This window comes from Monodelphis domestica, chromosome 2 (genome assembly GCF_027887165.1).
Source record: "Monodelphis domestica isolate mMonDom1 chromosome 2, mMonDom1.pri, whole genome shotgun sequence".
In the NCBI taxonomy this organism is placed as follows: domain Eukaryota; kingdom Metazoa; phylum Chordata; class Mammalia; order Didelphimorphia; family Didelphidae; genus Monodelphis; species Monodelphis domestica.
Window position 1 is genome coordinate 503,875,847 of NC_077228.1, and position 27,455 is coordinate 503,903,301.

The following is a 27,455-nucleotide window of genomic DNA, read 5'->3' on the forward strand; positions in this document are numbered from 1 at the left end:
TAGTCTCTCTAAAGTCAGGTCCTCTGACTTTAAATCTAGTGGTCTTTCCTGACTACAAGGCTGAGCCAGAGGTGATAAATTGTTTTATATAACTCTCAGGCACCCTGAATCACCCTAGTTAGGAGTTTGTCCTATTCTGCACAGTACATCTTTTAAGTATCCAATGATCTCAGCCTGGATAGTAATAGATATATCTAAGTAATCTTAAGTAAGCTTTTTGTTTTAGAAGTTTCTTCCATTATATCTAGGCCTCTCTGAGGCTGAACTCCTCCTTCCTTTGTCTCCACTTAAGCCAATCAATTGTCCTTCCTTTCCTTTATTCCCCAAAGAGTATATAAAACCCCAAGTTCTTCAGTTGATTGGAAAATCTCCTTTGAGGTACTTTTTCTGGGAGATATGTTCCCGGAGTATCAGAGCTTGGTTCCGTGTGCTGGCCATAAGAACTCAGTCTCGTCCTGATTAAAGACTTGTTCTTTGTAACTACTTTAGCGGTTCTGTTTTGCCAAGTTGACAGAGGGAAGTGAAAATAAGCAGTTTTTTTGTTTTTTGCTACTTGATCTATGTCTGTATGATGGTCTGAGCATTCCTTGGTTTTTGTTGTTATTGTTTGGCGGGGGTGAGGTGAAGGAGGGAAGAAGACCGGACTTTTAAAAATATCTCAATTACCTTTAAAGGTAACTCATCTCATCCAATATGCCTGGGAACTCACATGGTCTCTAAAGTCCCTTCCAGCATTAAAGTCCAATTAATTAAAATAGATTTATAGTATTAAATGTCCAACAAGTGACTATCCAACCTCTACCCAGTAAGATTCTAGCCATGGAAAGCTGTCTGCCTGGGCAGAGGACAAAGGCCCTTCCTTCTATGTTGTGATTCATGGAATTTAGGATTAATGTCTCCAACCATAAGAACACAAACCCAGGAAGACCAGTGATTTGTCCCGGAAGACTCTCCCAGGAAGGGAGAGGCTGGGTTTGAATCTAAGTTCCTATTGAACCTGAGGCCACCCCTCTCTCTCGAGCCACTAAAGGGACAATCAGGTCCCTCGTGGCGAACACTGAACGTAGGAGTGTGGAGAATAGGGCACTGCAGAAACTTGGCAACAGGACCACACTGCAGATGGGAGGAGCGGTGGGGCGGAGAAACAGAACGCTGGCCACCCCACCCCCCACCCTCGCGCAGGCGCGCCTGAGGTTCTGCTCGGCTCGGCCCGGCCCAGCGCGCAGACATGCTACCCTCCTTGCACGAGTCCCTGGACGCAGACGACAAGGAGCTAGAGAGCAGCGAGGAAGGCGGCGGTGGCGGAGGGAATGCGGAGGACCGGAAACCCGAGCAACCCCCCAGCAGCCACTTCTGCCTCTACGCCTACCATGGAAGCAGGTGCGGCCCCGGGGCGGCTCGGGCCTGCCCCTCCCCCGCTCATCCCGGGCTGCATGTGTATGTGCGCGCGCGCGTACACGCACACGCAGATGCCTGTTCCCAAGCACGCGTGGTGGGGGGGGAAGTAGGAAAATGAGGAGAGGGGTGGGGTGGGCGACCGGAAGTCCTTGGCTCAACTATTCCAGGGTTGGATATTTACCTGGGAGGCCCAGGGCAAGTCACTTACCCGTTCTGTGCCTCAGTTCTCTCATCTATAAAATGGGCATTACCCCAATGCCCACCTCTCCGAGTTGTCGGGAGGCTCTGATGACGTAATACCTGTAAGCCCTCTATAAACTATTATTAAACACGAGAATTCATGCACGCAAACATGCCCCTGATACTGATCTGATACTGGCCCATGCCTATGTGGGAACGAGGCATGCGCTTACTTGGTACTACCTTCGTTATTAACTCGTTGTGCACAAGTATGCCAACAGCGCCGGCGCCCGCACCAGCGTGGCATGATCACACCGCTGTGCTGTCATGCCTACACATACGTCACGGAGTGCGCATGCACGTCTGCCCTGCAGCTCTAATTTGCTGGCATTGATGCCAGGCCCAACAAGACGTACATGCGTGCGTGCGTGCGTGCCTGCGTGGGTGCAAGTAGCTTTCAAGGGATACAAACACGCATGCTCATTCCCACAAGGACGGGAGGCATGCTAAGGTGGTGCGGACCTTTCTCTATCTCCGCTCTGTGATACCTCGGCTTCTCTTGAACTTAACTTGTTTCTACCTAGTCCTTTGCATGCTCTCTGGGTAGATTGGGAGCTCTTGCAAGGCAGAGACTTATCTTTCTTTGTATGCCTACCACTTAGCATAGACAGATGGACACACGCCCCTCCACACCCAACTTTGCCCACCTTCCCGCCTTCATGCTTTTCTCCCATCAGTCAAGCATTTTGTGTGTGCCAGGGACCGCTGGGATCCAGGGATAAAAATATGAAAATTATGCCACAAGAAGGTCCTGGCATAGTCACAGACAAATAAATGCAAGGTGAATAAATAAATAAATGAGGGGCAGTGAGGCAGACCAACTGATTGAAGGTCCTGGATTCAAATCTAGCCTCAGACACTTCCTAGCTGGGTGACCCTGGATAAGTCACTTAACCTCCATTGCTTACCCTTTATCACTCTTTTGCCTTGGAACTGATACCTCGTATTGATTTTAAGATAAAGGGTTTATTTTTATTTTTTTAGTCCAATCCCTTTGTTTTATTTTTATTATTATATGGCATTATATAAGCTCTGGCTTTCTTCCTACTAAAAACTCTAGGTCAGAAAGGCAAGGGCTAGGCAAATGGGGTTAAATGATTTGCCTAGGGTCACAAAAGGGTTTATTTTAAAGAAGAAATTAGGAGCCGTTCTTGATTTCCCCAAATACTAGTCCCCTTTCTCTCAAATTACCTTGGATTTAAGTACATTGCATTTGTTTGTGTTCTCTTTATATTTGTGATATACTTATATTTGTATCTCCCATTAGAATATAAATTTTGGGGGGCAGCTGGTCGGTTCAGTGGATTGAGAGCCAGGCCAAGAGACGAGAGATCTTAGGTTCCAATCTGGCCTCAGACACTTCCTAGCTGGGTGACCCTGGGCAAGTCACTTAACCCCCATGGCCTAGCCCTTACCACTCTTCTGCCTTGGAACCAATGCAAAGTATTGATTCTAAGATGGAAGGGAAGGATTAAAAAAATAAAATCTCCAAGTATAAGGGCTAGAGCCGAGGTTAAGAAGAAGACTGTGAGCTGGGTACTAAAGTCCTTGAGGAAAGAGGGAGAATGATGTGCCACTAGTATCAGGATAGAGGGAGGCAAACCTCAGCAGGAGAGGTTGCTGAGTAGGGGGGTAGGGAAGAGAGCAGAGGCCACAGTAGGAACAAGAAGCTTGCCTGCCCTACTCTGGTCACAGCCTGTGTGTGGTGGAAGGCACAGCCATCCCCAGCCATGCAGAGTTTTCAGGAAAAGGTCATGTTTCAGTGATTACAAAGAGAGGGAAAGGACAGAAGAAGAGCAGATCTCACATGAAGGCCACTTGTTAATAGATTAAATTAAATAGGATAAATTAATTAAATTAAATAGAATAAAGCATCTCTAGAACACAATGGAATAAGAGGTAAGATTTAGACCCAGGAGGGGCCTGGATGGTCAGAAGGAAGTGAATGGGGAGTGGTGGCCAGGGAGAGGAGAGCTTTGGTCTAGGCAGCTTATGATTCGGAATTGAGCTATGGGGTAGTCCATTATCCAATAATGAGTCAACCGGCAATCATTTATTAAGTGCATGCTATGTGCCAGGTGTGGCGCTTGGTGCGGGGGATTAAAAGTCAATGATGAAACAGCCCCAGCCCCCAAGGAGTTTATAATCTACAGTGGGCAATAATCTGTCTGTATATGAGGATGTACATAAATCAGTATCAAGAAAATGGATCAGGAAGGGATGGTGATGGATCAGGAAAGGCTTCCTAGAGAAAGGAGTTGTTGAGTTGAGTTTTGAAGGAAACTAGTTCTTCTCCTCCTCCTTCTCCTTCTCCTTCTTCGTCATTTTCAAACATTATTCATTGGAAACAAAGATCATTTTCTTTTCCTCCCCCCCTCTCCCACCACCCCTCCCATAGCTGATGCACAATTCCACTGGGTATCACATGTGTCCTTGATTTGAACCCATTTCCATGTTGTTGGTATTTGCATTAGAGTGTTCGTTTAGAGTCTCTCCTCAGTCATATCCCCTCCACCCCTGTAGTCAAGCAGTTGCTTTTCATCAGTATTTTTACTCCCACAGTTTATCTTCTGCTTGTGGATAGTGTTTTTTAGATCCCTGCAGATTGTTCAGGGACATTGCATTGCCACTAATGGAGCAGTCCATCACCTTCGATTGTACCACAGTGTATTAGTCTCTGTGTACAATGTTTTCCTGGTTCTGCTCCTCTCGCTCTGCATCACTTCCTGGAGGTTGTTCCAGTCTCCAAGGAATTCCTCCACTTTATTATTCCTTTTAGCACAATAGTATTCCATCACCAACATGTACCACAGTTTGTTCAGCCATTCCCCAATTGATGGGCATCCCCTCGTTTTCCAGTTTTGGGCCACCACAAAGAGTGCAGCTATGAATATTCTTGTACAAGTCTTTTTCCTTATTATCTCTTTGGAGTACAAGCCCAGCAGTGCTATGGCTGGATCAAAGGGCAGACAGTCTTTTATCGCCCTTTGGGCATAGTTCCAAATTGCCCTCCAGAATGGTTGGATTAATTCACAACTCCACCAGCAATGAATTAATGTCCAGACTTTGCCACATCCCATCCAGCATAAAACCAGTTCTTCTAAGGCAGAGATGAAGAGGGAGAAACAGAGCAGGCATAGGAGACGACCTGTGCGTGAGAGAGAGAGAGGAGATGAAACAGTCTTACAGATGGCTGTTAATAGTTTACAGTTCTTTTGAGTAATATTGATTCATATCCTTTGACCACTTCTTTATTGGGAAGTGCTTTCATTATTAGACATGTTAATTTTCAACATGGGATGTCCTAAATTTTTTTTTAAACCCTTACCTTCCACCTTAGAATCAATATTGTTTCTAAGGCAGAAGAGCACTAAGTGTCCTAAAGTCTTAACAAAATTTTAAACTATTAAAGCCAGTGATTCACAGAGACTTTAGGATACCCTATATATTTTGAATATCAAACCTTTGTCAAAGAGAAAGTATAACAGATGTTTTTTCCCCCAACCATTTCCATTCTTAACCCTAGCTGCAATAATTTTATTTGTATAAAAGCTTTCAATTTCATTCAGTGAGAATGACCTATTTTATCTTTTGTGATCTCCTTATCCTCTTATTGGTTAAGAATTCTTCCCCTCTGGCTAGTTCCTATTGTTCATCTTCTTATTCTTTATTAGTTTTTATTGCCTCTACATAGTTTGGGGGTCTTAGAAGTGGGGCTGGCTTGTGGGTTTGCAGGTATAGGCTTCATTTCAGGTGAGAGTTCCTGGATACTGCAACTAACTAATCTCTTTACTTTGAGCAAGTCCCTTCCTCTTGGTACACTTTATTTTTTTTTTCATCTGTAAAATTCAGGGTTTAGATCAGATGGTACCCTGAGCAAGTCCCTTCCTCTTGGTATGCTTTGTTTTTTTTTTTTCATCTGTAAAATTCAGGTGATTTCTGAGATTCTATTCAACTCTAAGGACTTTTGGGGTCAGATCCTTTATGGACTGCCTGTTGTCAGTTTGCACTTGCAGTTTATCTTTTCCATCCTAAAAAAAAGGGCTCCCATCATTGCTTTCTCTCCTAATATTCCAAGCTGACTTCTCCTTTGACTAACTTCTGCCCCTGCTCTCCCCCTTCCTCTGTGATCCTTACAATGTTGAGATTTCCATGATTAATGACCATAATCACCCCATGACTCATAGGTCGCCAACCCAACATGGAGACGGTGATGATGGCAGTCCTGGTAGCCTGATTTTGGAAACCCCTCCTGCTGCAGACTTCAGGTAAAGCCAGCTTTTGTTTTCTCATTACTAGTACGGTTCTGACCCGTTGAGACCCGCAGTCCTAATTTTCCATTGAATGACTCATGTATCAGATATATAAATTCACCCTTCTGTAAAAATGGAGACTTTGAACCCTAGACTTCAATCCCCAGAAGTCCTTGGTATTTCCCAGAATTCCCTATAATCTCACCTGAGTCCCCATCTTTGGTGAGACCACAATTTGTATTTAACTGGCAGTAACTCCTCCTATGCTCTCTTCTCTTCTCTTCCATTGCAATGATGTAGCAAGTATAGTGGTAAGCTAAGCGCGGGGAATTTTGAATGGGCCAATCAGCCATGGGCACGTGGTTTTTATTTTGTATCTTCTTTATTCCTTGACTTTTAATGATCCTTAATAAACCTCATAAAATATAATATTTTTATTATTAGAAACATAATTTAATTTTTACACTTCTCAGAGATCCTAGACTTCTGTTTTCTTATATTGTGAACTTTGACAACTGGACAGCTCTAGCCAGTCAGTCCACAAACTCTTATTAAGTGCTTACTGTATGCCACGTCCCATACTGAGAATAGGAAGAAAGTGCAGAGGCCTGGAGGGGTTCACAGTCCAGTGAGAAGGCCAAATAGTGCTCCTGCCATTAGCAATTTGATAAGTGTTTTTTCTCTCTCCGTTTCTGGGAACACACATGGGATTCCAGTATTAGATTTAAATGATAGCCTAAGGTTGCTCTCAGAAGTCATTGATGAGAGGCAGTGTGGTATGATGGATAGCGAGCCAACTGGAGCCAGGAAGATCTTGTCCCAACACACACTGGGTCTGTGGCCCAGCTGGAGACCGCTGACTGTACATTGGCTGGGTTTTCTTGTATTTTTATTTTGTGAGATCTTTCTCAATTACATTTTTGCCTGGTTCAGGCCCTCAGGAGCGTCCTGGGCTGCCTGAGGCCTTGTGTGTGACCTCTCTGCTCCAGACAGTAGTCTAAAGGCTGTCCAGTACAGAGAGTCAAACCACATGGCTAGGGGGAATTCCCAGTACTAGTGGATTCACTGGTTCAGGCCCAGTCAGATTTTAAAGATCATTTTATGGTTTTGTGTTTCATCCTCTGTTCTTGAACTGTTTCATACTCTGGGCCATCACCATCATGTGCCTCAGGCATGGGTCCCTGGCACTTACCTGCCAAGTCAGAGGTGGTTTAATTTTTTAAATATTTTCCATATTTCCATGATTCATTTTCTTTCCCTCCCCCCTTCCTGAGCTGACAAGCAATTCTACTGGGTCATACAAATGTTATACTACCGATTTCCATATTATTCATTTTTGCAGTAGAGCAAAAAGAGATGATTTGAGATCAGTTTTGGTAGAGGAAGTTTCCCTGTTTGGAACTTGTTATATACCCTTTGCCACTGGATCCTAGATTTAGAGTTAGAAAGAGCCTCAGAGACCATCTCATCCAATCCCCTTGGTTTACAGATGAGAAAACTGAGACTCCAGGTGGTGCATGGTCATGTCCAAGGTAACACAGATCATAGATTTAGAGCTGAAAGGGCCTGTAGAAGATAGGAAGTCCAACTCCCTTATTTTACAGTTGAGGAAACAGAAGCTGACAGAGGTGACATGCACAAGGTCCCCTAGCTCTTTGAAAGCTCTGGGGGAGGATTCAAACTCAGATTTTCCTGATTCCAAACCCAGGGCTCTACCCACTGGGCCACCTGATTGCCTCTCTAAATGGCAGAGCTGAGATCTGAATTACTCAGATCTGATGTAGGTATTATATTGAGAGAGTATCTTCCTCTATAGCAGTGAGAAGATTTGAGTAGAATACATGTTCTTCCTCTGTCTTCATGCTTCAGAGCCAGCCTAGAACAGCCTTCTACCCTGAGGCCCTTGGGACAAGAACTCCCTGAACTTTGCTTCTCTAAACCCTTCAAGATCTTTGCTTGCTCCATCACCAATTGATCCAGGCTGAGAGGAAGAACCCTTGGCCAACCCTTCTTTATTTGCCTTTGGCTTCATTCTCTCTTGTCACCTCCATGACTTGTCCCCATTAAACAATCTCTTTCTGTCTTACATTTTCAACTTCTCCCACCTTTCTGGCTACAGCCTACAGACATCTTTAACTCTTCATAATCCTAAAATTCTTGCTTGATTGTGCTACCCTCTTAGACTCTTGCCTTCCCTAAATGAAGCTGCTACTTCTTTACTATGGATTTACTTTTTAGGCCATCGTGTTATAGCTTCCATCTTTGCTGCACATCTCTAAGATCACCGGGAACCTGAAATCCACTGGGTTCTCTTTTTTTCTGCTGGGTTCTTCATTTCTCTGAGGCATTTGGCTCCACGGAACACCTTTCTTTCTTGGCCCCCTCTCTGTCTTAGCTTCTGTGACACTGCACCTCGTGGGTCTCCTGACCTCCTTTCCTATTCCTTCAATCTCCTTTGCCGGATCCTTTTCTTCCTTTTTGTCTCTTAAGAAAGGGTTCATCTGCAAGTTCCCTCCTCATTCCTTTTTGTCTTTTTTCTTGACATTTTCTCCTTTGATGATTTCATCCATTCTCCTGACTGCAGATGATTTACAAATCCTCCACCTTCTCCAAAGAGCCTCAGGCCCCCCTTCCATCCTCCTACTATATATTTCCACCTTTTTGTCACCTCTGACTCCAAAACTCATCTTCCTCTCCAAACCTGCCCTCCTCATGTTTGTGTTTGGTCTCACTATCCTCTCAGTCCCCCAAGCTTCAGAGACACTGTAAGGGGGAAAAGGGGTTTATTTATTTATTAAAAATCCTTACCTTCCGTCTTGGAGTCAATACTGTGTATTGGCTCCAAGGCAGAAGAGTGTTAAGGGTTAGGCAATGGGGGTCAAGTGACTTGCCCAGGGTCACACAGCTACGAAGTGGCTAAGGCCAGATTTGAACCTAGGACCTCCTGTCTCTAAGCCTGGCTCTCAATCCACTGAGCTACCCAGCTGCCCCCAAAGGGGTTTATTTTTAAAAGGGTTGGACTTATATTTTATGAGTGTTTGCCAGGCATTTAATTAATTCCAAAGAGATTTATTTACAAATTATAGAAAGAATGAAGGAGAAAATCAGAGAGAGGATAGGGTAAGATATCTAACCTAGATACTAAGTAATTTACTCCAGGCCCCTCTGGGCAGGGAGAATTAGTTTCAGCTGGCCTCAAAGCTGAGGACCCAGGAAGTGTCTTTCAAGAGGATAGGTCTTTCCTTTTGTGAATCTTAAAACTACTCAGACTGTACCTTAGAAGATTTGGTTAAGCAAATTCCCTTATTGTAACAATGGAGGTACTTGATCAGGAATGTATTGAGAACTTTTAAAATTACTCCACCCTGCTCAGACAGTGCCTTAGGGGAAGATAAAGTTGCAAACTCCTGATGGAACAATGAAAAGTCCCCAACTCATACTTAAAGTAAAGCTAGAACCTTAAGCCAGGTCTTATTTTTAGATCTAATACAAAAGGGTGCCAAGTACCTATAAAGGTTAAATTAATCACTAAAAGGTCAAGCAACTTACAAAGGGCAAGCTTAGCAAAGAGATGTGAAATACTGAGAACATATAATCTAATCAGAGAAGGTGATAACAAAAGAAGATGCGAACTAAGAATGGTCAGTCCTGGGGAAAATGTCTACTGTGATTGATAGATGTGAAAATTTAGGGGAGGTGACACAAGAGAAAATTTCTTTAAAAGGAAGGGACTTACTGAATTTGGGGAGTTGGAGTTTTGGTTTTGGAGTTTTGGAGTTAGTTGGAGTTCGGAGTTGAAGTGAGGACAATTTGAATGGAGTTCGCAATTGAACCCAGCTTGGAGATCTTGTGGTGAATGATAAAGACTGACTCACTCTCCCTTAGGCTCAGGCCTAGGCCCTTTTCTACTGCTTGGCTATTTCTCTCTCTCTCTCTCTCTCTCTCTCTCTCTCTCTCTCTCTCTCTCTCTCTCTCTCTCTCTCTCTCTCTCTCTCTCTTTCTCTCTCTCTCTATCTATCTATCTATCGCACACATGGGTCACAGACCTCCCACTTCATGATTAAGTGGGATAGTTGCACTTTTGGTGATTAGATCTAAAATGGGCAGATCTTCAGACTTAGCTTTTAAGTATTATGTTTACACTTATGGGGATTAAATCTAAAAATAGACATGAGTTACAATTAAATCTTTACAGTCAGGGAAGAGCTAAGAATCTTCATCTGACCAATCCTGGCTTTCAAGGCCCACTATAGTTCAGTTTCCAGCTGCCTTTTCAGTCTCATTTCACACTCCTGTGTCTACTCTACGTCTTAGGTAAACTAGACCCATCTTAGGGCCCTACTCTTGCCCTGGCCCTTCCAATTTCTGTCTTACAAAGGGCTTCCCTACCATCTCTGTTTGCTGAAGTCCCTCCTTTCCATCTAGGCCTGCCTCAGGCACCTCCAGGAAGTGCAGCTATACTGATGTCACCTTTCTCAGATTTTCCCAAGCATTTTGCCAGGGATTCTCCTTAGTACTTATTAACTCGCTTGGGAAATCCCTCCCCATATTAGATCATGAGCTCCTTGAGAGTAGGATTTCTATGTGTTGTATTTCCCATACCTAATATAGGACTTGGCATGCGGAATGCTTAAACCCTGATTGCTTAATTGAGTTTTATCCACAGTCAAGTTTTAGATTTTTGCTTCTTCATAACATAAAACTCAGGTGACAAAATGTTTGACATTAGCTTTTAGCTTCATGCATGGTGAGATGGAAGGTGGTTGGCATGTCACCATATGAACTCCCAAATAAACCGCTTAGAGGAGGGGCCCCTAATCTAGAGAGTGCAGATTTTTAAAAATTGTGATAACGATAGTTCTATGTAATTAGCTGCTATTTTTCTTCCTATATATTTTGTTTTAGCCACTTAAAAGCATTCTTCTGGATAGGGTAATGTTTGGCTTCCCTAGATGGCTGCCAAAGGGTCCACAGTACAAAAAGGTTGCAAGAACCTCTGGCAGAGAGCCAGCGTGGAGTAGCACGGCACTAGACAGGAGGCCTTGGTCTTGGAAGGTTGCCTCAGCTCTGTCCTCGCTGTGTGATTTTGGCCAATTCATATAGTCTCTCTGTAAAATGAGCAGGTTGGATGTGACGGCTTCTGTGCTAAGATCATGGGTCCTGTGAGTCCCATCCCTGAAAGTCCTTCTAGCTTCATCAACCACCCTCATTGTTGCAAATTCAGAATTCCATTGGCAATGAATGAATGAATGAATGAATGAATGAATGAATGAGTCCATTTATGTAAAGCATCCATCTATAGAGGTTTTTTTTTGTTTGTTTGTTTGAAAAGCCTTTCCTTGTTAGATACTAATTTGCCATCTGAAGTAGAGCCAGAACTCCGGGGCGCCATCTCTAAACGTCTGTCAAAAGGAGCCGTCTTCGAAGGACTGGGTAATGTGACATCGGTGGAGTTGAGGTAAGGACGGAGATACAGGCAGAGTCTTTGTTTCTGAGCCATGTGATGGAAGGGATAAGCAATTCTCCCCAAGCCAGATCTCTCTGGCTGACATATACTTGGCTGGCTCCATGTCTAGACCCATCTTGATCACGGTGAGGAAATTGTGGAGCTTGACTCACTCTCCCTTTAATTAGTTAATTAGGTTAATACTGGCAATTCACTTAACCTTTCCCTTCCAAGTATTTCACTTAAGGCATGATAAGGAGGTGGGCAGACTCCAGATAAAGATGAGCAGCCTTAAGAGCCATGGGCTAGATTAGAAGCACAGGATGAGTCACCAGCTTGTTCCATTGACTTTTTCTACCCCTTCTTCCCCACTCCTGCCCCAAGTCTTCCAGATTCCCGGGTCGGTTGCTATTACTGCCTTTTCCAACAAGACAAACCGCTTCTAGAAAGAACAACTGCAGAGTCCGTTCCTGGCCCTTCTGAATATATAGCCTGTTTCTTAGGAGGGTCTGAAAAAGGACTGGAGCTATATCCTTTTCTTTGCCTGGGAAGATGACAGCAAGGCCCACTCAGGGGAACAAAAGAGGAGCTGGATTCTGACTCCTTCCTCTTACCCGAGACCCGATCCTACAACCTTTCTTCCATTTTATTTTCAGAAATTAATATTAACTAATGGAGTGCCTCAGAGAGGGTTAATGGAAGATTCCCCTGCTCTGAATGCCTGCCTAGACCCTTGGGCCAACCGCTGGGGAATTGGGTACCTTCTGTCAGTCTGGGGGAATGGTATGGGGAAAGAAGGGGAAGGTCCTTGGTGAGAACGTCCAGATATTTAATTAAAAATTTTTAAGCCTTTACCTTCTGTCTTAGAATCAATCCCAAGTATCAGTTCCAGGACAGAAGAGCCGTTAGGGCTAGGCATTTGGGGTTAAGTGACTTGCCCAGGGTCAGACAGCTAGGAAGTGTCTGAGGCCAGTTTTGAATTCTATAGGCCTGGCACTCTATCCACTCTGTTACCTAACTACTCCAGCTTTATTAATCAAAAAAATTAGTAGCCCAGTTCCTGGCCCATTTAGGTACTTTAAAATCTTGTGGATTGATTCACTAAATCTTTTACTGAAATAAGACATTAACTTCTAAACTTTTAAAATTGACTCTTTACATATAAATTAACTAAATTCAAAATATACAGTATTATATAAGGACTTTAGGCCTTTCCCTTTAAGTTTCCAACAAGATGTTTTGGCAGTCCATGGTTCATCATTTTAAAAAAATATTTCATTTTTAATTAATGCTTAATATTGAATTTTTTAAACACTACTATAATTTCCAAATGATTGTGTCCTCTGGAACGCTTCATTTTAACAAATAATAAAATTAAGCAAATCAGAACTGAAAACATATGCCTCATTTTGCCCCTCTACCCCCTTTTTGCCAAAAGATAGGAGACATGGTTCCTTGCCAGTCCTCTGAAGTCATGATTGGTAGCTGTATTTATTCATCAGAATTCTGAAGTTTTCCTTTTCATTATTATAATTATTGTTTAAATTCCCTTTCAAAGATTAATTCACTTTCTCTTATATAATTGTATTCAGTGTGTACTCTATTCCTCTTATTTTGATTTTTTCACTTTGATTTTTTATAAAGGTTTTTTTTTTAGATAGTACTCTATTCTCATTCTTGGTCATCCTAGTTATATTACAGTATTACTTTACATGAATATACCACAATTTTATTTAGCTAGTTTCCCTATTATTAAGCAGGGTCCGTTAGGTGGCTCAGTGGATATAGCACTGAGCTTGGAGTCAGGAAGACCTGGGTTCAGATCCAGCTTCAGACATTTACTAGCTTTGGGACAGTGGGCAAGTCACTTAACTTCTATCCAACTTAGTTTCCTCTTTTGCAAAATGGCAGTGGTAATAATAATAACACGTGCCTCCTAGGGTTATTGTGAGGATAAAACAAGATAATATTTACAAAGAAATCCTGGCTGTTATTATTTATTGTTATTATTCCTTAAGAACACACTTTCAGACTTGAGTTGGACAAATATATCCAAGGCCTGAAGACAAACGTGGACAGTGAGGTAAGGAACCTGATTTTATCCTTTTTAAGCAGGAAAGATTAATAATATTGGATGTCTATGGTTCTGTTCTACTTGCAACACATTTCCAGGTAGCCACCAAGAATCCCAAGTAGACATTGCTCTGCAGACAGGCGAAACAAATCCACCAGCCCTTGTGAATTCTGGATCACGGCTCTGCTACTTTCTATCCCCACTCAGTGTGGGTGATATAGTTTATTCAGTGAGGTGTCATGTGAATGTTGTGTTCTGAGGTGATGGGAATAGGGGTCCAGGGCCTAAAAATAAAAGACTTGCTGTGCTGTGTTGAGTCATGGTTGTGATCCTGCATGTTTGTCCACTGGCCCCAGAGATCATTTGGTCCTTATGAATATTAGCCAGAAAAATTGGAGATATGTTGCTTACATCCCAGTACTCTCATAAGAGCTCAGCTACTCTCTGTTCTGTTCATGAATTACAACCTTTTTTGAAGCAGTTTTACCTTTTTGGCATCTAGTGCCTCTTTGGATAATAAATTTCATAAGTTTATTGCCTGTTCCATGTTGACGGATGGATTGTAAACTCCTCTGGATGGGAACTGGGAACAGATAGCTCCTCATATAATATGAATTAGCCTTCCTCCCTTAAAGCTGCCTGAGTGACATTCCTTTGTGTAAAGATAAGTGTTTCTGGGAGAAAATGTGAGAACATCAGTACCAGAGTGTTAGTATTGGGAAGCAATCTCCCATTGTCGTGGTGAGTTTCCTAGTCTCCTGATCTGATTGGTGAGATTAGACTCTTCCATTTGCCTCTTATAAAACCATTCCATTCTTTCCTTTGAATGGTGACTGTCTCTGGTGAAGAAATGACAAGGAACACTTTAGGTTTCACCATTTTAAATACAAATTTTACAATAGTTTCTGTTCTAGGCTTATTTTTTGCCCTTTTCCTTGATTTACAATTTTTAAAAAATTAGGAACTGAACAGACATGAACAACCATGAACATTTTACTGTACAATCAGTAAGAGAAAAGTAGGATTATACATGAAACCATAAATCTTAGTTATGTATAACTAGAGTTTTTTAAGAATATATTAATTTTAATATGACTAAAAGCCAGGCATGGAGGCATTTGTCTGTAATCCCAATTAGTGGGGAGACTGAAACTAGTAGCTTTCTTTAGCTCAGGAGTTCAGTGCTTCCATGAACTAAGCTCAGTTGGGGTCTGCACTAATTCTGGCATTAATGTGACAAGTCTGGGAATGGGGGCCACCAGATTGCCTAAGAGGGACATACTGGCCCAGGCCAGAAAACAGAGCAGGTCAAAGTTCCTGTGTTGATCGGAGTGGGACCAGTCTGTGAATAGCCCTTGCACTCCAGGCTGGGTAAGATAGAGAACTTCAGTCTTTTAAAAAACCTTTGAGATGTTAATATCAGTACAGTTCAGCTTTTCAGTGTACCCTCTTGGACTGTCTTCTGTTCTCATTGCTTCATTTTTCAAGCAAAATTTCTTGACAAAACATTCTTCTGGGAAGGATAGATTTCAGCATTCTTTTTCTGTTCCTAAAATTTGGAAGCATTCTTTCTTTTTTAGTAATATAAGCATTTAGAGATATAAAATTTCCTCTTATTATTGCTTTTCTTGTATCCTATAGGTTTTGGTATATTGTCTCATAATTTTCTTTAAAATTATTTATGTTTCTTTGACTTCTCTCTCACTTCCTTCCTTTTTCCTTTCACTCTATTTCTCTTTCTTTCTTTCCTTCCTCCCTCCTTCCCTCATCTTTTGTCTGTAATAATGGTAAAAGCTTGGCAATGAGGGTTAAATCACTTGCCCAGGGTCACATAGCGCTACACACTCTCTCTCTCTCTGTCTCTCTTTCTCTATTTCTCTGTGTGTTTGTATATCTCTGTGTCTCATCTCTCTCTGTCTCCGCCCCTCCCCCCCTCCCCCAAGACACATCTTTCCAAGAAGAAATGTCAACTCTGGCAACTTTAGGATAGGAAGGCAAATGACCCATATTATATTAGGAATCTTCCTCTCTCCCATATAAGCCACCCCATACAGAAAAGTTTACAATCTATTCTATACCCACAAATCTAGGGATAGATTTCAACCCATAACCTCCTGATTTTAGGTCTGGCTTTCAATCCATTGAGCCACCTAGCTGACCCCTATGACTTGTTCTTTAATCCATTCATTCTTTAAGATTAAGTATTTAGTTTCAGATTAATTTTTATTCTGTGTTTTCATGGTCCTTTATTAATTTTAATTTGCATTATGATCTGAAAATGATGCATTTAATATTTCTGTTTTTCTACAATTAACTATAAAGTTTTTGTGTCTAAATGTAACAAATTTATTTTTAAAAATTCAGAAGTGTTTATCCATCAGTTCTTATTACTGTCAACTAATACATTTTAGTTAAAATGGAATCTTGTATTAAATGAGACTGATATTATTGTATTCTGGACTCTGTATAGGAAGGTAGTGTGGAGGCCTGCACCAAATCCTACCTTAGCAACTGGTTTGAAGAGGTTGTCTGCCCAATCCAAAGAGTTGTGAATCTCTTTCAAGAGAAGCTTACCTTTCTCCTGCATGCTGTAAGTATCAACAAATACAATCCATTACTTGAGAGCCTATTGGGAAGTTGTTTAAGGGATCTAAAGAGACCTCTCATATTTATTTTTCCATTCATCCCAAATGTAATTAGCTATCAACAATCTTCCCACAATCCTTAAAGTTTAATTATTCAGTCAGTGGCAGTTACCAATTGAGGTTTCCTCAAGATAAAACATTTCATAATAATGATGACCTGCAAATAGAATTAATTCCCTAAGTGACAGGAGGGGAAGAAAAAAGCACCCCAAGCCCTTTGAGCTTGAAGGATTCTAGATCCTTCTAGAGCCAGAAGGTCTTCAGAGCCTATCTAGACCAACTACTTCATTTTATATGTAAAGTTACTACAGCCTAGGTGAGTTGTCAAGGGTCACACAGGTTGTATTTGTTAGAGGTAAAATTTGAACCCTGGTCCTCCAGCTCAGGAGCCAATGTTTAGCTACTCCAGCATGTTGCCTTTCTAAGTGACACTCAATATTCAAATGAAAACTGGAAAATTTACTCAAGTATCTAGATATTTTAGCACTGGTAATGAGGTATATTTGGAATCACCTGAGGAATTGACTGAATTTTTCATCCATGGAATTGCCTATAGTTCAGTATAGAAAAAAGAAATACAGAAGGAGAATAACCCAAGGTGTATTTGGGAAAGGAGACAGAAAAAAAAACCCTTTGTGGTTTCCACTCTTTATTCAGGATCTTCTGTTATAGATTCTATTTCTTTTTGTTTATTATTATTTGTTTGTCTTTTTTTGATGGTTATTACATTTATGACAAGTTTTTTTTTAAACCATGAAGAAATAGGACTTTCCTAGATTTTATATCTTTCCCAACCCTTAGCCTCTGCACATAGAGGCACCACCCTCCATTCTGCCCATGGTAGGTGTTTAATAAATATTTGCTGTTGACTGACTGAACCAAAGCAAAAAAATACATGCTGACAATGAATTTCTCTCTCAAAGGCTTTGAGTTACACTCCTGTCGAAGTTCAAGAATCAGATGAAAAAACAAAGAGAGACATTATTGGGTAAAGACTGCTTAAAGTTTTATGAAAACAGCTTTTTTTTCACAAGTTGCTTTAAAATTTTTTTAAATTTCTAGATTTTATTTATTTGTAACATTATCTATGTAGTTTTCTTTTTATTGTTCACGTAACTGCAAATCTCTATTGCATACAGCCTGCTTATAAATTCAGTATGTCACCTTAAGAGCTGCCTTTGTTAGTGTTTTGATTTTTTTCTCTGGACTCTTCTTCTGTGTACTTTTTTAAATGAATGCTTCAGGTTCTCTTTTCTTTTATTTTTTATCTGTTTTTTGGCAACTCTTATCGACACTTCTCCCCAATCCTCCCAACATCCCCCTAGTTCTCCCAATTACCCTCCACCAAAATTGGATTGAGGAACAATGAAAACAAATTCCCACATTGGCCATGTCTGAAAATGTAGTATGTCTCATTCTGAAGTCATCACTTTCCTTAGAAGCTACTTCATAATTTTGACATTTACTTAAAAAAAAAATTTGCTTTTCTTTTCGGAGCCAACCTCATTAAAAATAATGCATGGCTAGGTATCATCGGGCACACCTGTAGTCCCTGCTGCCCAGGAGGCTTAGATCGGCAGAGTGTTCAGGAGTTTTGAGCTTCAGAAGTGCTAGAGTTCATCTGGTGCCAACACTAAAGCCCACACCAACATGGTGGGCTCCTGGAAGGGTGGGCTACCAGCCTGCCCAAACAGGCCCAGACTGGAAAAACGAAGCAGCTTAAGTTTCAGGGTTGATCAGTAGCAGAATGAGACCTGCGAATGCCCAAGTCCCAGTAAAAACAGAAATATTAATCGGGAAATATGGACAAAGGAACCCTCTGTTGTGGCAGGTTTCTGAGTGTGGCCAGTCTCCAGGGGCTTATTCATGAAGGGACGATGACATCCTTATGCATGGCTATGACTGAAGAGCCACACAAGTCAGTGGTCATAGGCTGCAGTGGGCCTCAGCCGCAATTTTCTAATGCAGGTGAGACGTTTGCAAGCACCTTCTGCTGGTTTGTTTCTAAGCCTGAATTTCCATGTTGTGTGTGATAATAATTGGGTGAGAGCAGATTCTACAGTTTTTCTTTCTATCTTCCATTGTAGTCTCTTATTTTTAAAAAAGTCTTATGGGGGGGGCAGCTGGGTGGCTCAGTGGATTGAGAGCCAGGCCTAGAGATGGGAGGTCCTAGGTTCAAATCTGGCCTCAGCCACTTCCTAGCTGTGTGACCCTGGGCAAGTCACTTGACCCTCATTGCCTAGCCCTTACCACTCTTCTGCCTTAAAGCCAATACACAGTATTGACTCCAAGACAAAAGGTAAGGGTTTAAAAAAAAAAAGTCTTATTGGTATCTCTCGTTCTTAGATCAACTTTATTTCCAAATAGATTCTCTTCCTCATTCTCCAACTTGGTGAACCATACCTGCTAACAAAGAATTTTTTAAAAATCAATTGAATAACCATGGGAAACTATTTTTTAAAATTAAATGAAAAATTAGATTTAAAAACCCAAAATCTATTTAACCAGGATAATTCTTTTTAAATTTTATTTATTTTTAAGTTCAATTAATTAATTAGTTGATAATATTTTTCCATAGTTACATGATTCATGATTCATGTTCTTTCCCTCCCCTCACCCCCTCCTGTAGCTGACATGCAATTTCACTGGGTTTTACATGTGTCCTTGATCAAAGCCTATTTCCATATTATTAATATTTTCACTAGGGTGATTGTTTAGCATCTACATCTCCAATCATGTCCCCATTAACCATGTGATCAAGCAGTTGTTTTTCTTCTGTGTTTCTGCTCCCACAGTTCTTCTGGATGTGGATAGTGTTCTTTCTCATAAATCCCTCAGAATTGTCTAGCCAGGATGATTCTGAGGAGTTTTTGGCAAAGAATATTTGCCCTTCCAGAGAAAGAATTGTGGGAGTAGAAATGCAGATGGAAGCATATTGTTTATCACTTGTTTATTTGGGTTTATGTTTTAGGATTTGGGTTTTAGAAGATTATTCACTTACAAAAATGAATACTACGGAAATGTTTTGTGTGATAATGCATATATATCATCAAGATTGAATTGCTTGTCAGTTCTGAGAGGGGGAAGGGAAGAAAGGAAGGACACAATATGGATCCTAGAACTTTGGAAAACATGTGAAAATTTGTTATTAAAAGAAAATTTTAAAATCTATTTAAAATAAAAACTTTTTTTTTTACTGCTTCACATCTCAGGCAACAACAGTAGGTTACTTAAAGGAGGAATATATGAGAGAGATTTATAAGGGCAAAGTGCAAGATAATATTATTACAAGTAATGCAATGTTTGAAGATTAATTGTGAAAGTCTGCCTCTAGAGAAAGGACTGAGAAATAAAAGCATCCAGGATATAGTTTTAGATATACATATATGTTTTCTTTGTCAAGTGTGCCTTCTCTAGTGTGGGAGGGGAAGGAGGGAGGGAGATACCTGGGAACTTTAATGTAACAAACACATAGAAAGAAAGAAAGAAAGAAAGAAAGAAAGAAAGAAAGAAAGAAAGAAAGAAAGAAAGAAGGAAGGAAGGAAGGAAGGAAGGAAGGAAGGAAGGAAGGAAGGAAGGAAGGAAGGAAGGAAGGAAGGAAGGAAGGAAGAAAAGAAAAAAAAACAGTAAACTGCAGAATGTCCTTTGCATAAGCCAAGTGGAGGAGTCAGGAAGACCTGCATTCAAATTTTGCCTCTTTTTCCTCCATATATGACTTGAGGGCCTCCTTTTCCTCATCTGTAAAATAAGAAGTTGAAATGGGATGTCATCTAAGGTCCCTTTCCATTGTGGGGCCATGGGCAAGCCATGTGAGCCTGTCTGAGATTAGTTTTCCTATCTGCGAATGGAAATAATCATACCTGTAGTACTTAAGTCAAATGGTTTTTGGAAAGTGCTGAGGAAGCCTTCCAATGCTCCAAAAACTATCAGATATTTTTTTTCAATGTTCTCTCTGTGTTACAGGAAGCAACAGGTTTTGTGAGGACTGGATGCAGGCATTCCTGAATGCCGCAGAGGGTGGCAACCCATTTCTTTTCCGACAAATCCTAGAGAACTTTAAACTGAAGGTAACTCCTGGCTGGGCTGGTCCTTTGGAGCTTGTTGTTTGAGTTTTTTGATGTGTTTTTCACATGGCTGGTGCATATGAGATGTTGAACCATTTAATTTCTTGCTTCCTAAGTTGCCTGCTGGGTCGATCTTAAGCGTCAGTCAGTTTTGTGGCCTGAGAGAGATTGGTATTTTCTGTGAAATCTCCAGGTGAATCTTGTCTCTGATCCTTGCCAGCTCTGTGTCCAGAGAAGTTACCTGGCCGCCCGAGGACTCAGGCAATGCCCTCACTGCCTACCTGCAGGGCCAGGGAAGGGAGGTCTGTCCCATTTGGTCCAGGGAATTCCCACATCAGTCTTTTCTTATGTAATATTGCTGAGCTAGAGTACCTGATGGCCTAATGGTATGAAATCTGGGTGGTGTCATTTCTTGTGTAAGGATACTTTTTTTAAATTTGATTTTTTTTTAATACTCTGCCTTTTTGTATATATGATCCCTCCTTCTCCTCCAGCCATCCTTTGTGTCACAGAGGAAAGAAAGAGAGAAAGGAAAAGGAGGAAAAAAGAAGTTCAGCAAAACTAATGAACAGTTTAGGAAGTATAGTATGACAGTATATTGGATGTTCCACAAAGGGTCCATTTTTGAGACCTCATTTAAATAATAAACTGAAGGATATATTTTATTTTGACAGAAACTATTTCCCAGCCAATATCCAGACAAACCACCTTATAAAATATACTCCCTGAGAAAGTAGTTTGAGTATCAGTTGTGAGCAGAAAGGAGGAATATGGATGAGGTACTCTTAAATTGTGGCAATATGGCACTAGCATTGACTGCTATATGGGAGCAGAATTCTGCTGCCTCTCCAAATCAATCTTATGATGCAATCGCATTTGTTTTTTTTACTCTCTCTTTTTACTTTCCTTATTCTGCATTACTTCATACAGATCTTTGTGGGGTTTTTTTTTGTTGTTTTTTTTTAAACCGTTACCTTCCATCTTGGAATCAATATTGTGTATTGGTTCCAAGGCAGAATAGTGGTAAGGGCTAGGCAATGGGGGGGTTGTAAAATGGAGATTTGAACCCTAGACTTCAATCCCCAGAAGTCCTTTGTATATCCCAGAATTCCCTACAATCTCACCTGAGTCTCCACCTGGGCGAGATCACAATTGGTATTTAAACTGGCAGCCATACCTTTTTTTTTTAATATATTTTATTTGATCATTTCCAAGCATTATTCGTTAAAGACATAGATCATTTTCTTTTCCTCCCCCCCACTCCCCATAGCCGACGCGTAAGTCCACTGGGCATTAGATGTTTTCTTGATTTGAACCCGTTGCTTTGTTGATAGTATTTGCATTAGAGTGTTCATTTAGAGTCTCTCCTCTGTCATGTCCCCTCAACCTCTGTATTCAGGCAGTTGCTTTTTCTCGATGTTTCCACTCCCATAGTTTATCCTTTGCTTATGAATGGTGTTTTTTTCTCCTGGATCCCTGCAAGTCGTTCAGGGACATTACACCGCCACTAATGGAGAAGTCCATTACATTCGATTATACCATAGTGTATTAGTCTCTGTGTACAATGTTCTCCTGGTTCTGCTCCTCTCGCTCTGCATCACTTCCTGGAGGTTGTTCCAGTCTCCATGGAACTCCTCCACTTTATTATTCCTTTTAGCACAATAGTATTCCATCACCAACATATACCACAGTGTGTTCAGCCATTCCCCAATTGATGGGCATCCCCTCTTTTTCCAGTTTTGGGCCACCACAAAGAGCGCAGCTATGAATATTTTTGTACAAGTCTTTGTGTCCATTATCTCTTTGGGGTACAGACCCAGCAGTGCTATGGCAGCCATCCCTTTTTTACCCCTATGCTCTTTACTCAGCATTTGCAAGATGTAGTAAGTAAGCTTAGAATGGGCTAATCAGCCCTAGGCATGTGGTTTTCTTATTTTGTATTTCTTTATTCCTTGATTTCTAATAATCCTTAATAAACCTCATAAAATATAATACTATTATTAGAGACTAATTTAATTTTTACAGGATTAAGTGACTTGCCCAGGGTTACACAGCTGGGAAGTGTCTGAGCCAGATTTGAACCCAGGATGTTGTAACATTTAAAATAGTATATGGCTTAAACTGTAACAGTTAGAAGAGTGATGTTGTAAACTGTAGTGAGTTAAAATGGTGGAAGATATAAATTGTGATAGATATAAGAGAAGGTGAGTAAATTTGACCGCAGAAAATATGTTTCACTACAGTGTCTTGGTTTTAAATCAAACATAAGGTGGTCGCCAGGGAAATATTCCCAATTATTCAAATACCCAAGTCAACTGGGTTTTATAGAGATTTTAATTAATATAAATGTGGAATTAAAGAAAAGAGAGAAAGAGAGAAAAAGGAAATAAGTATGAAGGGCCTTAAGCCAACATGGCCTAGACCTGAATCTTAAGAGAGAGAGATCAGTCAGTCAGTCTTTTAACACTCACCACAAGGTCTGTCTAAGCAAGGATTCTAGTGACACCAGGCCAGCTCCATCTCAGCTGACTTCACCAGAGAGAGTTCTAGCCAGAGTCCTCCTTAAAGAGCCTTCCAGCCAGTGACTGTTACAAAGGGCCTCTCTCCAGAGCCTCCAGAGGGACAGAGTCCCCTCAGAGGAGCTCCAGCGAGATCTCCTTAAAGATTGTCCTCCAAAAGCTTCCCTTCTCCAGAGCCTCTCTCAAGAGATTCTTCCCAAGCGATCCTCATCAGAGATCCTCCAAAAGGATTTTTTTTCAAGAGATTCTGCTTTTTCTTATATAGGGGTTTTTCTCCTATGTCACCTCCCCTAAGTCCTTACATCTACCAATCACTGTAGACATTTTCCAAAGGACTGCCCATCTGAATTCCTGCTAAGTCGACTAATCTCCTCAGTAAGTCTGAACCAGTGAAAACACAGCTGAGTCAACTAATCTCATTAAGAGAAAACTTGCCTGACCCTTTTAGGTACCTAGCATCTCATTGTATCAATTCTAAAAAACAGGCATGGCTCAAAGAACTCCTTGCCTTATTATAAGCATGGGTCCAAGTACTTTCATTGTTTAGCAAGGAGTTTTTTCCCCTAAAGCAGTCTTAAGTACAGGTGGAGTAGAGGTCCTCCCATTTCTGATCCTGGCGAGTTCTCACATCAAAATGGGGAATGTTTCCCAGTAGGGAATTTGTTCCAGTGGAGGATTCCTCAGTGTGGAAATTTTTAACATTCACAAGTCTGAGAAATTTCAAGATTTACAATGTCCCATCTCTAGGCCTGACTCTCAATCACTGAGCTACCCAGTTGCCCCAAATCTTTGTTTTTCTAAATTATTCTTCACCTTTCCTCATGGAAAATTTCTATTATTTCCATTTACTGTCATTTGTTCAGCCATTCCCTAGTCCTTGGGCATATATTTTGTTTCAAGATTTCCATTCTCATAAATAATGTGAATATTTTTGTACACATTGGGTTTTTTCCTTGCTGTTAGTAATCTCCTTAGGACATGGTCCCAGTTGTAGGATCTGGGTTTCTGCTTATAAATTTTCCTCCTGTATCACTCCTATAAGGAATCTATTGTTATGGCCTGTTCAGGGTATGAACAATTTAAGAACTTTTCTTGAGTAAGTCCAAACCATTTTCCACATGGTTGAACCAATTTACTGTCCCACCAGCAGGGAATTAGTGTGTCTTGTCTTCCCATAAACCCTCCAACAAAGAGTTTCTTCCAACTTTTATCATATGTCCTAGCTTGATTCATTTCACCTGTTACTTAAGCATTATTTATTTATTCATTTATTTTATTTATTATTTTTTCTAACCCATACCTTCCATCTTAGAATCAATACTATGAATTGGATCCAAGGCAGAAGAGTGATAAGAGCCAGGAAATGGGGGTCAAGTGATTTTTCCCAGGGTCACCCAGCTGAGAAGTGTCTGAGGCCAGATTTAAACCCAGGATCTTCTGTTTTTAGGCCTGGCTCTCAGTCCACTGAGCTGCCCATTTAAAATCCCTGCACTTAGCTTACCACTATACTTGCTACATCATTGCAAAGGAAGAGAAGAGAATGTGGGAGGCGTTACTGCTAGGTAAATACCAATTGTGATCTCGCCAACTGGAGACTCAGGAGAGATTATAGGGAATTCTGGGAAATACTAAGGACTTCTGGGGAATGAAGTCTAGGGTTCAAAATCTCCATTTATACAATTAATCCATCCAAACCCCATTACAAAGGTGAAAAAAGACGTGCCTACTTCTTGTCTCTCTCTCCTAGGCTATCCAAGACACAAACAACCTGAAGAGATTTATTCGCCAGGCAGAAATGAATCATTATGCCTTGTTTAAGTGTTACCTGTTTCTCAAGAACTGTGGCAGCGGAGACATCCTTCTCAAGATAGTTAAAGTAGAGCACGAAGAAATGCCCGAAGCCAAAAACGTGATCTTGGCCCTGGAAGAATTCGTGAAAGAGGAAGCTGCTGCCCAGACTTCTTAATCCTTCGGTCTTCTACACCCTGAAATGGTTGCCACATCGTCCTGTACAGTCCTACTCTCCTGAGCGAGGGGAACCCATTTGTTTTTGTCATCATGGATTATACTGTCCGAAAGCACTCGGTGATTTCCAGTGAGTTCTAGTTGCCGTCTCTTAGTGGTTTAAATCATGTTAAAACCAGGAAGAACATTTTCCATTGAGCCTTAGGTCTGAAAGTGAACAGAAACAGTTGTCGACATTTAGCCTCCTCCATCATAGGATGTTGGGCTTGGAAGGGAGCCGCGGAGGCCATCGGATCTCTCTAGTCCCCTGCCTTCGTGTGGGCATTCCTGGGCATTGCTGGTGGTTAGGCACTCGGAGATTCTGTGGTCTCGTTCGCCCCTTCCTCTCTTTAAAGCACTGTGAAGACGTTTCCCGTGGCAGAAGATCGTGATGCTTTCTCGATCGTCCCAAGATCTCGCGCTGTGTAGCTACTCCAAGACGATACAGCTTGAGGCCAGCCGGCTTCCCAAAAGCATTCCAAAGACGGGTCTAGAGCATAGCCCGTGTCTTAAGAGCTTTGCACTCTGTGGATGCCCGATGTTGTCTGTTAGATTATGGCCACGATGATACGGGCAGCCGGGGTGCTGATGTGCAAATTGCAAAAGGAGCCGGTAGAGTAGATATGCCAGTTTGTAGGGGAAATGTCAGCTGGTTTGTGGAATCATCCCACCAATCCTTTAAAGAATAGACTTTTCGTTTTTTTCTCCATGAAGCTGGAAATGCTCGACTTGGGAAGAGTGATCAGAGATGGGGAAAAGGAAAAACAAAGGCATTCTACAGGCAGCTTGTAAGCTCAGAAACTCAGCAGAGATTCTTCATAAATTCAGGCTTGGGCATTGATTTTTGATTTCTGTACTTTCATTCTTCTCGAATTGTTTTTCTCCAAATCAATGAGAAGTCTGCTCTCAGGAGACTCGGATCTCTTTCCACTGCGGCGGTTTTCCTTCTGTGGAGCTTTTTTAAATAAACCCCACTTGATCATTATTATTTAGTCCTGTCAATCATAGAAGAATGGGTTCGGGAGGCATCGTGCAAGGCTCTATCCGGACCTCTGCCTTTATGCGGATTCATTTTCCTAGACTCAGAGACGGAGATTCTATAATCTTGTAACAGGAAACATAAATCTTCAATTTCTATTGCTCGAGGAATATATAGACATCTTAAAGGCCTTCAAGCTGAGGAATCATCTCTCAGATGTATAGAAATTCCTATGAAATGCTGAGTCATAACAGTGATCTACCCTTTTTTGAACGACTGGCCGTGTTTTCCCCATTTTATCCTCTAAGGCTGCCATCAGCTCTTCAGAGCTCAGCTCGGATTATATTTATAAAATGTGAAAGGCAAGCCGAGGCCACCAGACTGAAACTAAGCGGGCTTTAGAATTGACCTTCAGGCAGTACTGCAGACCCCTTCTCCAAGACACCGACGGACAAGTGCTTTTATTACTTCAGGGGCCCAAGTCTATGATCTTGTTGAATTGGGAGCTTCCAGCCCTCACCATGAAAACTGGCACTTTGTCCAGTCCTGATAGTCTTAGTTTCCTGGAGCACCCAGGGATGGAGTGACTTGGTCCAGGTTTCTTAGACAACACTGTCAAGAGGCATTTTTCAAACTCACATCTTAGTCCAAGCTTTCCCCGTTACTCCATGGCTGCCTGGTCCTTTAGTGACAGTTACTGTAGAGGGTCTTCTTAAAGGCCTTGTATTCTTTTTTTTTTTAATAATTCTGTATTAATTTTAAAAAAATTAAGTTGATGACTTAAATTGTAGTCACGAGAGAAATAGTCTGAAGGGGAATGCTGCAGCTCAGAATAACTGCACTGCACATTTGTGACTGGCGGATTCTTATTTTTGACTTATTGATAAAGAAAGTCATTTCTGCACGCAGGGCAGTGGTAATAATAATAATAATAAATAGCATTAAGAGAATGCTTTCAAATTTGCAAGGCTAATCACACACACACATATTCTATATTTAAGGATCATCTTGGAATTGCCAACCAGACTTGCACAAAAAAATCATTTAAGAAACATTAACTAAGTACCTACTGTGTGCACTATACTGTATTAGACACCGCTAAGGGTGATTTTTTTTTTTTGAGGGACAATCAAACTTGTGATTTCATCCATGTGGCCTCAGAGTTTAAAAGCTCTGGGTTCCCATCTGGGCAAATTGCCAAACCCCTCAGTGCCCAGGCCAGTTCCTAAGACTAAGTTTTAGTTCGTAAGTCCATAGTCCATAAGACTGTGTGTATTTATAAAGGAAGTTTCCTTGTGTCTCCTGAGTAACTGAGTAACTGAGAACAGCCCAATCATAGGTCCAATCCAGTCTCCCCTCGGCAAAATGTAACTTTTTGTTATGATATGTACAAAAAAATTAGATGTATCATTAAAAATGACAATTTTGTCTTTGATGGATTTTCATCACGTTAGAATAAAGATTATTCTTCTGTATAGCAGTCCTGAAGGGTCTCTTTCTTATTGGTAAACAAATGGAGTAGAAAGGCTAAGAATGACTTCCTTATTCACCATCCAGAAAGTGAGACCTACCCCACTCACTAGCTCAAGTTCCTTTCCTTCTCCTCCCTCCATTTTCTCCCCTTTATCCATTTTCTCCACCAATGATGCTCATCTTTTGCAGGAATAAATTACTCTGTATACTGGATGACAGGAAGGCCTACAATTTTTTGGGGAAACTTTTCAGTTCTCAGGATAATATTTCTCCAGCCTTTAGTCTTGAGTGGAAATTCCATTTTTTTTAAAAACTCTTCCCTTCTGTCTTAGAATCAATACTAATGATCAATTCTAAAGC

The 27,455-nt window shown here is 41.2% G+C and overlaps 1 protein-coding gene across 1 annotated transcript; it reads left to right on the forward strand.

Moving 5' to 3' along the window:
* The first annotated feature begins 1,163 nt into the window (after positions 1-1,163).
* Positions 1,164-27,097, forward strand: C2H17orf75 (chromosome 2 C17orf75 homolog). The gene is made up of 10 exons (XM_007485554.3): positions 1,164-1,380; positions 5,826-5,906; positions 11,224-11,349; positions 11,722-11,865; positions 13,363-13,420; positions 15,882-16,001; positions 16,980-17,044; positions 17,888-18,024; positions 20,020-20,123; positions 24,387-27,097. The coding sequence occupies exons 1-10, from the start codon at positions 1,229-1,231 to the stop codon at positions 24,603-24,605; spliced, it is 1,206 nt and encodes a 401-aa protein (XP_007485616.2). The 5' UTR covers positions 1,164-1,228; the 3' UTR covers positions 24,606-27,097.
* Positions 27,098-27,455: the final 358 nt, after the last annotated feature.